Genomic DNA, 13,102 nt, shown 5'->3' with positions numbered 1-13,102 from the left:
CCTCCCAATCCACACACATCTCCCCCAGCTCCTCCAGGGGAACCCCGAGGCTTTCCCAAGCCAGCTACGAGACGTAACCCCTCCAGCGTGTCCTGGGTCTTCCCCGGGGCCTCCTCCCAATTGGACGTGCCCGGAACATGTGCAAATACAATTTGAACTGAAACCCCAGGACTCTGCTTCCATAGTGCCGGGAAACCCAGAGATACTTGAATGTAGAGAATGAATGAGAATCCAACATCAGAAACTGTAACCAAAACCAAGGGAGCTCAAAGAGAAACTGGCAGCTAACAGAGGTAGAGAAGAGTAAGGTCAAGTCCTGGCAGAAGAAAAAGTACGACAAAATGTGCAAAGGTGAAGCCTTGGAGGGGCTACTGGTCCTGATGGCTGCTGGTTTTTCAAAGAACCATCCAAAAGTACAATCAGGCTGGTGGAACTAAAAGAAAACCAGGGCAATTTCCCAGGACAAGATCAACTCACCATCAGCGTGGCAGATGTCTACTCTAGATGTCAGATGTCTTTCATCTTCTTGTTTCAATGGTAAGCCATCAAGTGCCTAATGCTAACATCAGGCTAAAGCCGAGCATTCGATTCATCTTTTTTATTGTTCGATGACATGATGATAATGTGAGCTGCAGCCTGACATCGTAGTGAAGGTAAAAGCAGGTGTGATCACAGAGGAGAGGAGATGGAACTTACGCCAGGGTTCTGTATTCTCCCGAGAAAGCCACCTTAATGAATTTATTGTTTATCCTCAGATTGGTCGGTGAATAATAATCAACCACGTTTTGAGCATCTGCAGCCTTTTTCATTTCTACAAACGCCTGAAAAAAAAAAACACAAACAAAAACAAGATGTCAGAGCATAATAATGGTTATATGTATTAATTTGTTCACAACAAAACAATCAGCACAGAGGCAAACGTAAACATAAAACAAGTGAGGAGAATGAGCAGGACAGAAAACCCAGACCTGTCCAATGCTGGTTTCAGATCAGCACCAAAACATACAAGAGCGAGGACACGCCCACATTTCCCCCGGTCGCAGCAGGTATGTGGTTACTGTGGACCCGGAGCAACCAGGTGCACCTAAAAACCCCACCAAACGTATTCAGTCAACACCATCCAATAGCGGGAAATCAGCATTTAACATCCGCATGCCAAACACATGGCGGCGGCTGAAAATGAATGAAATTGAATTAAATGGCACCCTTCGAGGATCAGGGAGCTGCACAGACAGACATCACCGTTATGAGTGTGATGAGTCCTGCAGCACGAACCAACTCCTTCAACATCAACAATTAACACCTGATGAAGAAAAGCAGAAGAAAACTTATACTGTCAAGAACTAAAACATCAGGAGGTCACTGCTGTTCATCTCTCACACTGCAGTGATATTTTCACCACGTCAGCTCATCCTCTCAAAGTGTGACTGACGCATCACAAGACTGGACATAAAGTACCAAGTCCCAGTAAGTCCCAGCACGGTGGCTTAGTGGTTAGCACTGGTGCCTCACCGCAAGGTTGTGGGGTCACTGCCCAGCCTTTCTGTGTGGAGTTTGTATGTTCTCCCCGTGTCTTTGTGGGTTTCCTCCCACAATCAAAAACATTTAAGGTCTGCTCCTGACCAAGGCAGCGTCTCTACATCTGGAGTTGGTTCCCGGGTGCCGGACTGTGGCTGTCCACTGCCCCTAGTGGTTGGATTGTGTCTCACTGTAATTAGGACAGTTAAATGCAGAGGATCAATTTTGTTGTATTTACAGTTGTGCTCAAAAGTTTACATTATTTTTGTTTGTTTTTTTTGCCATTGCTCAGAGAATATAAATGATAACACAGTAACTTTTTTCCACTCATGGTTAGTGGCTGTTTGAAGCCATTTATTGTCAAACAGCCGTGTTTTTTCTTTTTAAATCATAATGACAACAGAAACGACCGAAATGACCCTGATCAAAAGTTTCCATCCCCCTGTTCTTCATAAAGGTTTAACATCAGTGACAGCTTGGAGTCTTTTGTGGTGGTTGTGGTTGAGGCTCTCTGATGGTGAAGCTGTCACTGAATATGTCTCGGACTTTATTTACATCAGTTATGAAGAAATACAACCAGTATGACACTCTGTGGTAAATCTGTGTGGAGTAGAGAGTTCTCCAGAACTGAAGAAGAAGAGCGAGGAAAGCCACCAAGACCCCCAGACAACCCAGAAAAAGTTACAGGCTTCTGTGGCTGTGATTGGAGAAATTGTGCACAGTGCGTTTTGAGTTTTCTATCTCCAGTTATCCAGCTTCATGATGAAGTGGTACAGAAGAGGATTTTCTTAAAAGAACACCTGAAAGCTCAGCTACAAATTAACAGGTCTATCTGAGATGCAAGCCTAGATTCGATCTGTTTTGTTCTCTGCTCCATGGTGAAGCTATATGACGGTGATACAAAATGGAAAACATGCACAGTGCACAATTTCTCCAATCACAGCCACAGAAGCCTACAACTTTTCTGGGTTGTCTGGGTGTCTTTCCTCACTCTTCTTCTTGCACAGTCACTCAGTATTTCAGTCACTCCCACTTTAGACTCATCAATTCCAATACTTCTGTTCCTACAAAAATTATATGTTGCATGTTGTTTATCATATTTACATATAAACATCAGGAAATAAAAGCCAACATTTTCAGAGTTTGGTATCAAACCCATCTAAAGCATTGCGTTCGTAGAGCACAAACATCCACCAACACAAGTTTTCAATTCCACAAATTTTCAAGGTCAAAGTGCTGTTAGAAGTAGGGCAGTCACAATTATTACAATATTCGCCAATTGTGATTATTTTTCATATTCGCAAATATTTTTCATAATCGCGATTACCGTGAATTACTTTTTTTATACACAAAGTTGCATAAAAACACTCAGAATCTGACGTCATCGTGTTGCAGTGGCAGCACGCAGCCTCGCTGCCTCACTCACAAAGTTTCCTCTCGTCTTGGTCGGATGGTTAGCGAGGCTCGGATAATAACACAGAGCATGAGGAGGTTCTGGTTCCAAAGCCACGTACCACGGCACCACTGTGGATGCATTTCGGTTTTAAGTAGGGCTGCCACGACTAGTCGACTAGTTACGACTACGTTGACGACTGAAATCGTTAACAACTACTCGTAATTTAGTAGTTGACCAGTCATTTATTTTATTTAAGTCTTTGATTTTCTCTCAATTCATAGTTTTAGGCAGCCGTCCTGCCGTCATTTGGACGTTCAAATTTTGAATAAGACAGCTGATTAAAACAGTGGCCGTCTTATTCAAAGCCGTTTAAAATGGGTAGTTTACCGAAGGAGCTGTGTGTGTGTGCAAGCGCGCAGAGTCAACTCGCTATAGACTGCAAGGGAGGGAGGGAGATTCCTGAAGGGAGGCATGAGATGTTACGCTCTGCTGTGAACCATCAGTGCACTTAAGACAGCGAGCGCGGAGCAGAGAGAGAGGATTTTAACAAACAAGCCTTGTTTGTTGCAGTAATTCTGGGGGAAACAGTAACGTGCACCAAGAACATATATCTAACAGCCCCCAGGTACTGGACCCAATGCTCATTTGGTGGGACTCACCACAGATGGCAGAAACAGCATATAGAGGGGAGGGCCAAAGCGTTTGACGATTCTGATGAGATCTGATTGGCCATTGGGTCCTCCTGGAGCCGGAGTGAAGCTCAGCACCCGCAAGTCCTGCAGACACACAAACGCCGCCTCCTTCAGCAACACTGAACCCCAGCGTGGTTTTATAACTTCTGACATCCACTGCCGCGGTTAAAAATCAGAGTGTGCGCGCTCACACACACACACACACACACACACACACACACACACACACACACACACACACACACACACAGCTCAGGTTTAATCAACACAATGAAGCCGTTAACTTGCGTGAATGTGTGTATCAGTGTGTCTGTGTCAGCGTCCTCGCTGATTCTGTCCGTTTGTCGGATGGTTCTTCATTTGCTGTTGAAGAGAGACTCTGAACCAGCTGTGACTGACTGAGACACGTTTAAAATCTGCTGCATGCCTGCACAGCCGCCTTGACCGTCACCATGGACAGGCCTCAAACGCAGATGTTCAAACATCGCTGCTGTCACGGGCTACAACTTAAGCTCAAACGGACGCGAAAGTCAACGTGCAGCCTTGGCACCATCACAGCTTGAATGTAAAACAAGTAAGCTGTCGCCAAAAGGTAACTTCTCAAGTGAACATTTGGGAAGCTTTTGTCGCCATCTAGTAGGCAATGTGAGCATTTCAGGGTTTCTGGTACATTTTTCCACTTGAAACCCAAAATTCAGTAAAAAGGCATTTCTAAATGTCAGCAATACATGATTTTTTTTAACTTTGCAGTATTAATGTATAAAAATTCTGATTGAGAGTTTTATGGTTCTTGAGTTTTAAGATACAATAGTTTGCCAAAGGACGGAATTTCTCCTGACAAGAACAACTTAAGCCTGATTTATGGTCCTCTGTGTCCCCTGTGTGTCTCTGCAGAGTCTTCCATGTCTCCTCTGTGTCTCTGCAGAGTCCTCTGTGTCTCTGCATCCCCTCTGTGTCTCTGCAGTCCCCTGTGTGTCTCTGCAGAGTCTTCCATGTCTCCTCTGTGTCTCTGCAGAGTCCTCTGTGTCTCTGCATCCCCTCTGTGTCTCTGCAGAGTCCTCTGTCTCTGCGTCCCCTCTGTGTCTCTGCGTCCCCTCTGTGTCTCTACAGAGTCCTCTGTGTCTCTGCAGAGTCCTCTGTGTCTCTGGAGAGTCCTCTGTGTCTCTGGAGAGTCCTCAGTGCCTCTGCAGAGTCTTCTGTGTCTCGGCATCCCCTCTGTGTCTCTACAGAGACCTCTGTGTCTCTGCATTCCCTCTGTGTCTCTACAGACCTCTGTGTCTCTGCGTCCCCTCTGTGTCTCTGCCTTCCCCTCTGTGACTCTGCATCCCCTCTGTGTCTCTGCAGAGTCCTCTGCGTCCCATGTGTGTCCCCTCTGTATCCCTGCATCTCCTCTGTGTCTCTGCAGAGTCCTCTGTGTTTCCTCTGTGTCTCTGCAGAGTCCTCTGTGCCTCTGCAGAGTCTTCCGTGTCTCTGCGTCCCCTGTGTGTCTCTGCAGTCTTCCGTGTCTCTGCCTCCCCTCTGTGTCTCTGCATCTCCTGTGTCTCTGCAGAGTCCTCTGCGTCTCTGCGTCCCCTCTGTGATGCTGCATCCCCTCTGTGTCTCTGCATCCCTCTGTGTCTCTGCAGAGTCCTCCGTGTCACTGCATTCCCTCTGTGTCTCTGAAGAGTCCGCTGTGTCTCTGCGTCCCTTGTCTGTGCATCTCCCTTGTGTCTCCGCAGAGTCCTCTGTGTCTCTGCATCCCTTCTGTCTCTGCAGAGTCCTCTGTGTCTCTGCATCCCCTCTGTGTCTCTGCAGAGTCCTCTGTGTTTCTGTGTCCCCGGTGTATCTCTGCATCTCCTCTGTGTCTCTGCAGAGTCCTCTGTGTTTCTGCGTCCTCTCTATATCTCTGCGTCTCCTCTATGTCTCTACATCCCCTGTGTCTCTACAGAGTCCTCTGTGTCTCTGCGTCTCCTGTGTGTCTCTGCAGTCCCGTCTGTGTCTCTGCAGAGTCCTCTGTGTCTCTACCTCCCCTCTGTGTCTCTGCAGAGTCCTCTGTGTCTCTACGTCTCCTCTGTGTCTCTGCAGAGTCTTCCGTGTCTCTGCAGTCTTCCGTGTCTCTGCAGAGTCTTCCATGTCTCTGCGTCCCTTCTGTCTCTGCAGAGTCCTCTGTGTCTCTACATCCCCTGTCTCTACAGTGTCCTCTGTGTCTCTGCAGTGCCCTCTGTGTCTCTGCAGTGCCCTCTGTGTCTCTGCCTCCCCTCTGTGTCTCTACAGTGTCCTCTGTGTCTCTACAGTGTCCTCTGTGTCTGTGCATCCCCTCTGTGTCTCTGCAGAGTCCTCCGTGTTTGTGTCCCCCCTGTATCTCTGCGTCTCCTGTGTCTCTGCAGACACCTCTGTGTCTCTGCGTCGCTTGTGTATCTCTGCAGAGTCCTCTGTGTCTCTACATCCCATCTCTACAGAGTCCTCTGTGTCTCTGCGTCTCCTCTGTCTCTGCAGTGCCCTCTGTGTCTCCGCCTCCCCTCTGTGTCTCTGCATCCCCTCTGTGTCTCTGCAGAGTCCTCCGTGTTTGTGTCCCCCCTGTATCTCTGCGTCTCCTGTGTCTCTGCAGAGACCTCTGTGTCTCTGCATCTCCTGTGTCTCTGCATCCCGTCTGTGTCTGTGCCTTCCCCTCTGTGACTCTGCATCCCCTGTGTCTCTGCAGAGTCTTCCGTGTCTCTGCCTCCCCTCTGTGTCTCTACGTCTCCCCTGTGTCTCTAGAGTCCTCTGTGTCTCTGCAGAGTCTTCCGTGTCTCTGCAGAGTGTTGCGTGTCTCTGCGTCCCTTCTGTCTCTGCAGAGTCCTCTGTGTCTCTACATCCACTGTCTCTAGAGTCCTGTGTCTCTGCGTCTCCTCTGTGTCTCTGCAGTGCCCTCTGTGTCTCTGCCTCCCCTCTGTCTCTGCAGAGTCCTCTGTGTCTCTGCCTCCCCTGTGTCTCTGCATCCCCTCTGTGTCTCTGCAGACTCCTCTGTGTTTGTGTCCGCCCTGTATCTCTGCGTCTCCTGTGTCTCTGCAGAGTTCATTGTGTCTCTGCAGACTCCTCTGTGTCTCTGCATCCCCTCTGTGTCCCTGCAGAGTCCGCTGAGTCTTTGCGTCCCTTGTCTGTGCATGTCCCTTGTGTCTCCGCAGAGTCCACTGTGTCTCTGTGTCCCTTCTGTCTCTGCAGAGTCCTCTGTATCTCTGCATCCCCTCTGTGTCTCTGCAGAGTCCTCTGTGTCTCTGCGTCCCTTCTGTGTCTGTGTGTTCCCTCTGTGTCTGTGCAGTGCCCTCTGTGATTCTGCGTCCCCTCTGTGTCTCTGCGTCCCTTCTGTGTCCCTTCTGTGTCTCTGCATAACCTCTCCGTAGCCTAATGTGCACCTCCCAAAAACTGAAATCACAAGGGCTGTGATTGGTCACTTTTCCGGTTTCACTCCTTCCTCTCCTGTCATATTGCAGTATGCACGCTGATTACATTTCAATCATGGATCAAATGGATGAGTGTTTGGCAGAAAAATTCATGAATATGACCAACTTTTCAACATGGAGTCTAAAAACTACAAATATTCTCAAATGACCGACAATTCATGGAGGGAAATTACACGTAATGTTGGTTTGGTGATTTATGATGGTATAAAGACGTGGAGCTTGTTGAGACAAAATGGTCCATAAAAAGGAAAATAAAAAACAAAAAGCAAAAATAAAAAAAGACGAGGAACATTGGTGGTAAAGCAGGAAAAGAAAGTCTGTGCCTTGTTGTGCCGACTATTCCGGCTGAAAATTGGATGACGGCACACCCCCCAACTTGACAGAGAACTTCAAAAGGGTCACGCCCACATCAGTCATTGTGTGGCCACAGAGTTGCAGAGTTGTAGGAGCAGAATTTGGGCTTCACAGTTCAGGGAATAAAAACAAACCACACACACTAAACCAGGAGAACTGTTGAAGTTTTCGGGCGTGGCTGATGTGCACAAAAACCTGCCACAGGTTAATCTACCACAAGCGGCCTGACAGGCATGACTGTCCACAGACTTACATGCTGCAGGTTTTTTTTTGTTTGTTTGTTTCATACAATGCCCTCCAAAAGTAATGCAACACATAGTATTTCACAGATTTTTACAATTTAATGACTGGAGAAATTGTGCACAGTGCATGTATTGCATTTCTATCTCCCGTTATCCAGCTTCATGATGAAGTGGTACACAGGAGGACTTTCTAAAAAAAAAAAAACAGAAGGTTCAGCTATAATTTGCCAGAAGGTACATCTGGGATGCAAGTTTAGATCTGATCTGTTTTGTTCTCTGCTCCATGGTGAAGCTGTATGACGGTGATGTAAATCATGCACAGTGCACAATTTCTCCAATCACAACCACAGAAGCCTGTAACATCTTCTGGACTGTCTGGGTGTCTTGGTGGCTTTCCTCACTCTTCTCCTTCTTGCACAGTCACTCGGTTTTGAGAACGGTCTACTCCACACAGATTTACCACAGAGTGCCAGACTGTTTGTATTTCTTCATAAATGATGTAAATAAACTTCAAGATATATTCAATGACTTGGAAATGTTCATGTATCCATCCCCTGACTATAAAAACTGGCTATAAAACTGATTATTTGCAGGTATTATACCAAAGGGGCTGATTACTTATGCAACCCATCATCTTGGCTTTTATATTTTTAATTAATTTATGTCAAGTTGTAGAGATTTGCTTTAAGTTTGACTTTAAGGAGGATCATTTTTATTTTTTGAATTTGACATGGCATAAACAAATTAAAATGTGTGAAATACCAAGTGTTCCAGTACTTTTGGAGGGCACTGTAGTTGTACACTCAGTGTGCTGACTGCTGGATGAGTTTTTACCTGAATGAAGTTGAAGGTGGAGGAGACACTGAATTCAATCTTTTGGTCACCAACAGTTGTAGAGTACTTATTGTGGAAGTTCACCATGTCCATGGCCTGGTCACTGGTTGCCAGTTCCACATATGCCTGGACAAGAAGAGGAGACAAATTATTTGGAAACTAATGGAATATTCCCCTTTATCACTGACCCGACAACATCACTGAAAATGCAGCTAATGTTGTCATTTCTACAGAGTGCTGACTGAATAATAATAATATAAATTATTATTATTATTATTATTAGTAGTAGTAGTAATAACAATAGCAATAAATTATTATTATATTAGTAGCAATAGGAGTAGTAGTAATAATAATAATAATAAATCATTTGTAGTAGCAGTAGTAGTAAGAATAAATCATTATTATTAGTAGTAATAATAATAATAAATCATTGTTAATAGTAGTAGTAATAATACTAAAAAATCATTAGTAGTAGCAGTAGTAGTAAGAATAAAACATTATTATTAATACTATTAGTAGTAATAACAAATCATTATTATTAGTAGTAGTAGTCGTAATAATAATAATACAACCCCAATTCCAATGAAGTTAGGATGTTGTGTAAAATGTAAATAAAAACAGAATACAATGATTGGCAAATCCTCTTCAACCTATATTCAATTGAATATACCACAAAGACAAGATATTTAATGTTCACACCGATAAACTTTATTGTTTTTGTGCAAGTATTTGCTCATTTTGAAATGGATGCTTGCAACACGTTTAAAAAAAGCTGGGACAGTGGTATGTTTACCACTGTGTTACATCACCTCTCCTTCTAACAACACTCAATAAGCGTTTGAGAACTGAGGACACTAACTGTTGAAAGTTTGTAGGTGTAATTCTTTCTCATTCTTGCTTGATGTACAACTTCAGTTGTTCAACAGTCCGGGGTCTCCGTTGTGGTATTTTGAGCTTCATAATGCGCCACACATTTTCAATAGGCGACAGGTTTGTTCTGCAGACAGGCCAGTCTCGTACCCGCACTTGAACGTTGCACTGGTAACAATCTGGATGTTGTTTTTCCTCTTTTGACTGGAGGGCATGACGTCCATGATTTCCAAAAACAATTTGAAATGTGGACTCATCAGACCACAGCACACTTTTCCACTTTGCGTCCACCCATTTCAAATGAGCTCGGGCCCAGAGAAGGCGGCGGCGTTTGATGTTGTCGATGTATGGCTTTTGCTTTGCATGGTAGAGTTTTAACTTGATGTAGCGACGAACTGTGTTAACTGACAATGGTTTTCTGAAGTGTTCCTGAGCCTACGCGGTAAGATCCTTTACACAATGATGTTGGTTTTTAATGCAGTGCCGCTTGAGGGATCAAAGGTCACGGGCGTTCAGTGTTAGTTTTCGGCCTTGCCGCTTATGTGTAGAAAGTTCTCCAGATTCTCTGACTCTTCTGATTATATTATGGACTGTAGATGATGGAGTCCCTAAATTGCAACTGAACATTGAGAAACATTGTTCTTAAACTGTTGGACTATTTTTTCATGCAGTTGTTCACTAAGTGGTGATCCTGGCCCCACCTTTGCTTGTGAACAGCTGAGACTTTTGGCGATGCCCTTTTATACCCAAATCTTAACACTGACAATTAGTGTCCTCAGTTCCCAAACGCTTATTGAGTGTTGTTAGAAGGAAAGGTGATGTAACACAGTGGTAAACATACCACTGTCCCAGCTTTTTTGAAACATGTTGCAAGCATCCATTTCAAAATGAGCAAATATTTGCACAAAAACAAAGTTTATCAGTTTGAACATTAAATAGCTTGTCTTTGTGGTGTATTCAATTGAATATAGGTTGAAGAGGATTTGCAAATCATTGTATTCTGTTTTTATTTACATTTTACACAACATCCCAACTTCATTGGAATTGGAGTTGTAATAATAATAATAATAATAATTAGGACTGCAAGCAGTAATATATGGGCCCTCGTGTCCACGCCACCATGTCCCCTTGTGACCAGATGTGGGCAGGTGCGTACAGGGGCACACACTCATCACACAGTTCAAGTTTCAAGTTAATCAGTTATGTCATTCAGCTTGGAACTCCGACAAGGGCGGTCGCATCTCCTCCACTCTCCCTTATCTCTGTTCTCTCCCTTTAACCTTCAAGTCCCTACTTCACCAGACTGTGAATTCCTCAAATTATATTGGATTCTAGATCTATTGGACTACTATTGGATTAACCATGGTCTCTGAACACTATTGACACCATTTTTTCTACAAGAAGGTCAGGACCGGGGGATCCTACCTGCCCAGATGGAACATATCCTGCGGGCTATGTCCTCGACTCCTGGGGGTTTTGGCGTGTTGCATGCTTGGCGCCTTTCTCCGTTGAGGACGTCGAGGATTTATTTTGGGCTGGTACTTTTTGGCTTATGTGCTGCCCTGATCTACCGGAAAATTGGCAAGACGGCGGCATCAAGAACCATGGCCCCTCGCTTGTCCATCATGATTAACGAGGTTGGCAAGGCAGTGCATTCTCAGACTGCGATGACTCAAACTCAGACACAAATTGAATGACATCTGGGAGCAGATGCATGCCTTGTAGTTGAAGCTGAAGATTTCAGAGGCCAGTGAATATTCTTAATTCATAACTGGGAATATTCTTAATTCATAATTGGGATTTGGTTGTGCACGTGGAACTGTTAAAAAGTGTTTTTCACTGCTGTAACCATAATATTACAGGCTCATCAAGCCTGAAGGTCAAACTGCCTGACTGTTTTTCCTCCAGAGGGATTTGTTTCGGCCTGGGGAACATTAGCTGTTTCTTATCTCCTCTCACAAAGACAATAAACTGCTTTTCACAGGACTGAAGCATGTCCATTCCCTTCCCCCACCCCCTTCCCTCCCCATCAACACCTCCCCTTTCCGGCGTCTGCTAACGTCATTCCTTCCGCCTTCGGCGGGGGCGGTGCAGTTTTCGCTGCAGCCCTCGACTCCCCCCAAGCTGATGGTGGCGCATCTTAGGGTTGCTGTGTGGCCTTCACCCACTTGCCTCAATTGGGATAACGGACTTCTTCAAACTAGGAGCACATAAACAATGTCAAATGTGTATGTGTTGCCTTTAATTCTGATGTGTGCCATTATTACGGTAAACAAGTAATAATTGTGGACTAATTGCTGTCTGAGGTAACTGGAGTATAAACGTAATTTCTCCACTGTGAGATCAATAAAGTATATCTAATCTAATCAGGCAAGCATGAAGGAGTTATCATGACTTGATGTTCCATGGCGAAGGGTCAACATTGCGGAGCTATAGCGGCAACACCCTTTCACATAGAATAAAGCTTTCGATAACTTTTGATCAGTATCATCTCTGGATGATCTGAAAGAAATTTGAAGTGCATTGGACAAAATCCCTAGGAGGAGTTGGTTCAAATAGAACGTGTGGAAATCATGCCAAAATGACACAAATATTCAAAACTGCTGAATTCCTGTGTGGAGTAGACCAATGTTTCAAGAGACTTTTGTATATCTATGCAAGTCACACGTACCAATTTTCACCTCCCTACTCCAAAAAAAAAAAACCCTCTACGTGGAGGGGTTTTTAAAAGATGCAATCGATGCAATGCTATCGAGGCATTTTGCCCCGCTCATAGGTGATGCCCCATCACATGTAAGAGGTTTCCGTGCTTGACCTGTGTATCAATTTTCATGATAATATGACAAAATTAAAGCCATCAAAATGAAGAACGTAATTTCATGGCAAAGGATCGATATTCGGCATGCCGCCACACGGACGCCATTACTCATAGCTTCACCATGATCATCATGCACCGGTCACCAACTTCTTTTGCATGCTTAGAAGTGGAATGAAATTGTTGGGGTTAACAATGTGACATCAGTACCTATGAAAGTATAAATGGGACATTTCCTATACACCGGGGGGTGCTATGACTTAGGTGGACGTTAATATATGGCGATGTTCAGGGAGGAGCCCTCATTATGGTCGGCAAGTTTGGATGATCTATACAATTGAAAATACTCAAAATGGAAACTTAAAATCAAAATGGAAACTTCAAATCAAAATGGGCCGACTTCCTGTCGACATTCACCACAACCTTAAGACTTTTTGTGTGTCCCAGCATGGTAAATATGTGTACCGAATTTCGTGAGGCTACAACAACAACAACCAAAAACCCAAAGGGAGGGGTGTTTTGAAAATTTGCAGGGGGCGCCATTTCACTGCTAGCATGTGCACTACCCCCAAAATATTGAATTTCGGATCCGGCCAGACGACTTTGTAAAGTATGATGACTTTTTGAATATGGGAAAGGGCAGAAATTGTGGCTTGAAAAATGTCAATAATAATAATTATAAATAATAATAATAATAAACAGCACAATTACAACAGGGTCCTCGTAGGACTTTGTCCTACTCGGGCCCTAATAATAAACAGCATAATTACAACAGGGTCCCTCGTAGGACTCTGTCCTACTCGGGCCCTAATAATAAATAATAATAAACAGCGCAATTACAATAAGGACTTTGTCCTACTCGGGCCCTGATAATAAATAATAATAATAATAATAAACAGCGCAATTACAATAGGGGTCTCATAGACTTTGTCCTACTCGGGCCCTAATAAATCATTATTAGT

At 44.5% G+C, this 13,102-nt stretch overlaps 1 protein-coding gene across 1 annotated transcript in view; it reads right to left on the bottom strand.

The window, feature by feature from the left end:
- matr3l1.1 (matrin 3-like 1.1) overlaps positions 1-13,102 on the bottom strand; it is a 63,308-nt gene that overhangs the window by 19,976 nt on the left and 30,230 nt on the right. The window contains exons 8-10 of the mRNA XM_034182248.1: positions 8,456-8,581; positions 3,574-3,690; positions 697-821 (exon numbers count right to left, since the gene is read on the bottom strand). Of these exons, the coding sequence (XP_034038139.1) occupies positions 697-821; positions 3,574-3,690; positions 8,456-8,581 (368 nt within the window). The remainder of the gene's footprint in view (positions 1-696; positions 822-3,573; positions 3,691-8,455; positions 8,582-13,102) is intronic.

Source organism: Thalassophryne amazonica, chromosome 11 (genome assembly GCF_902500255.1).
Source record: "Thalassophryne amazonica chromosome 11, fThaAma1.1, whole genome shotgun sequence".
Classification (NCBI taxonomy): Eukaryota; Metazoa; Chordata; class Actinopteri; order Batrachoidiformes; family Batrachoididae; genus Thalassophryne; species Thalassophryne amazonica.
This window is presented reverse-complemented; position numbering and strand designations above follow the sequence as displayed.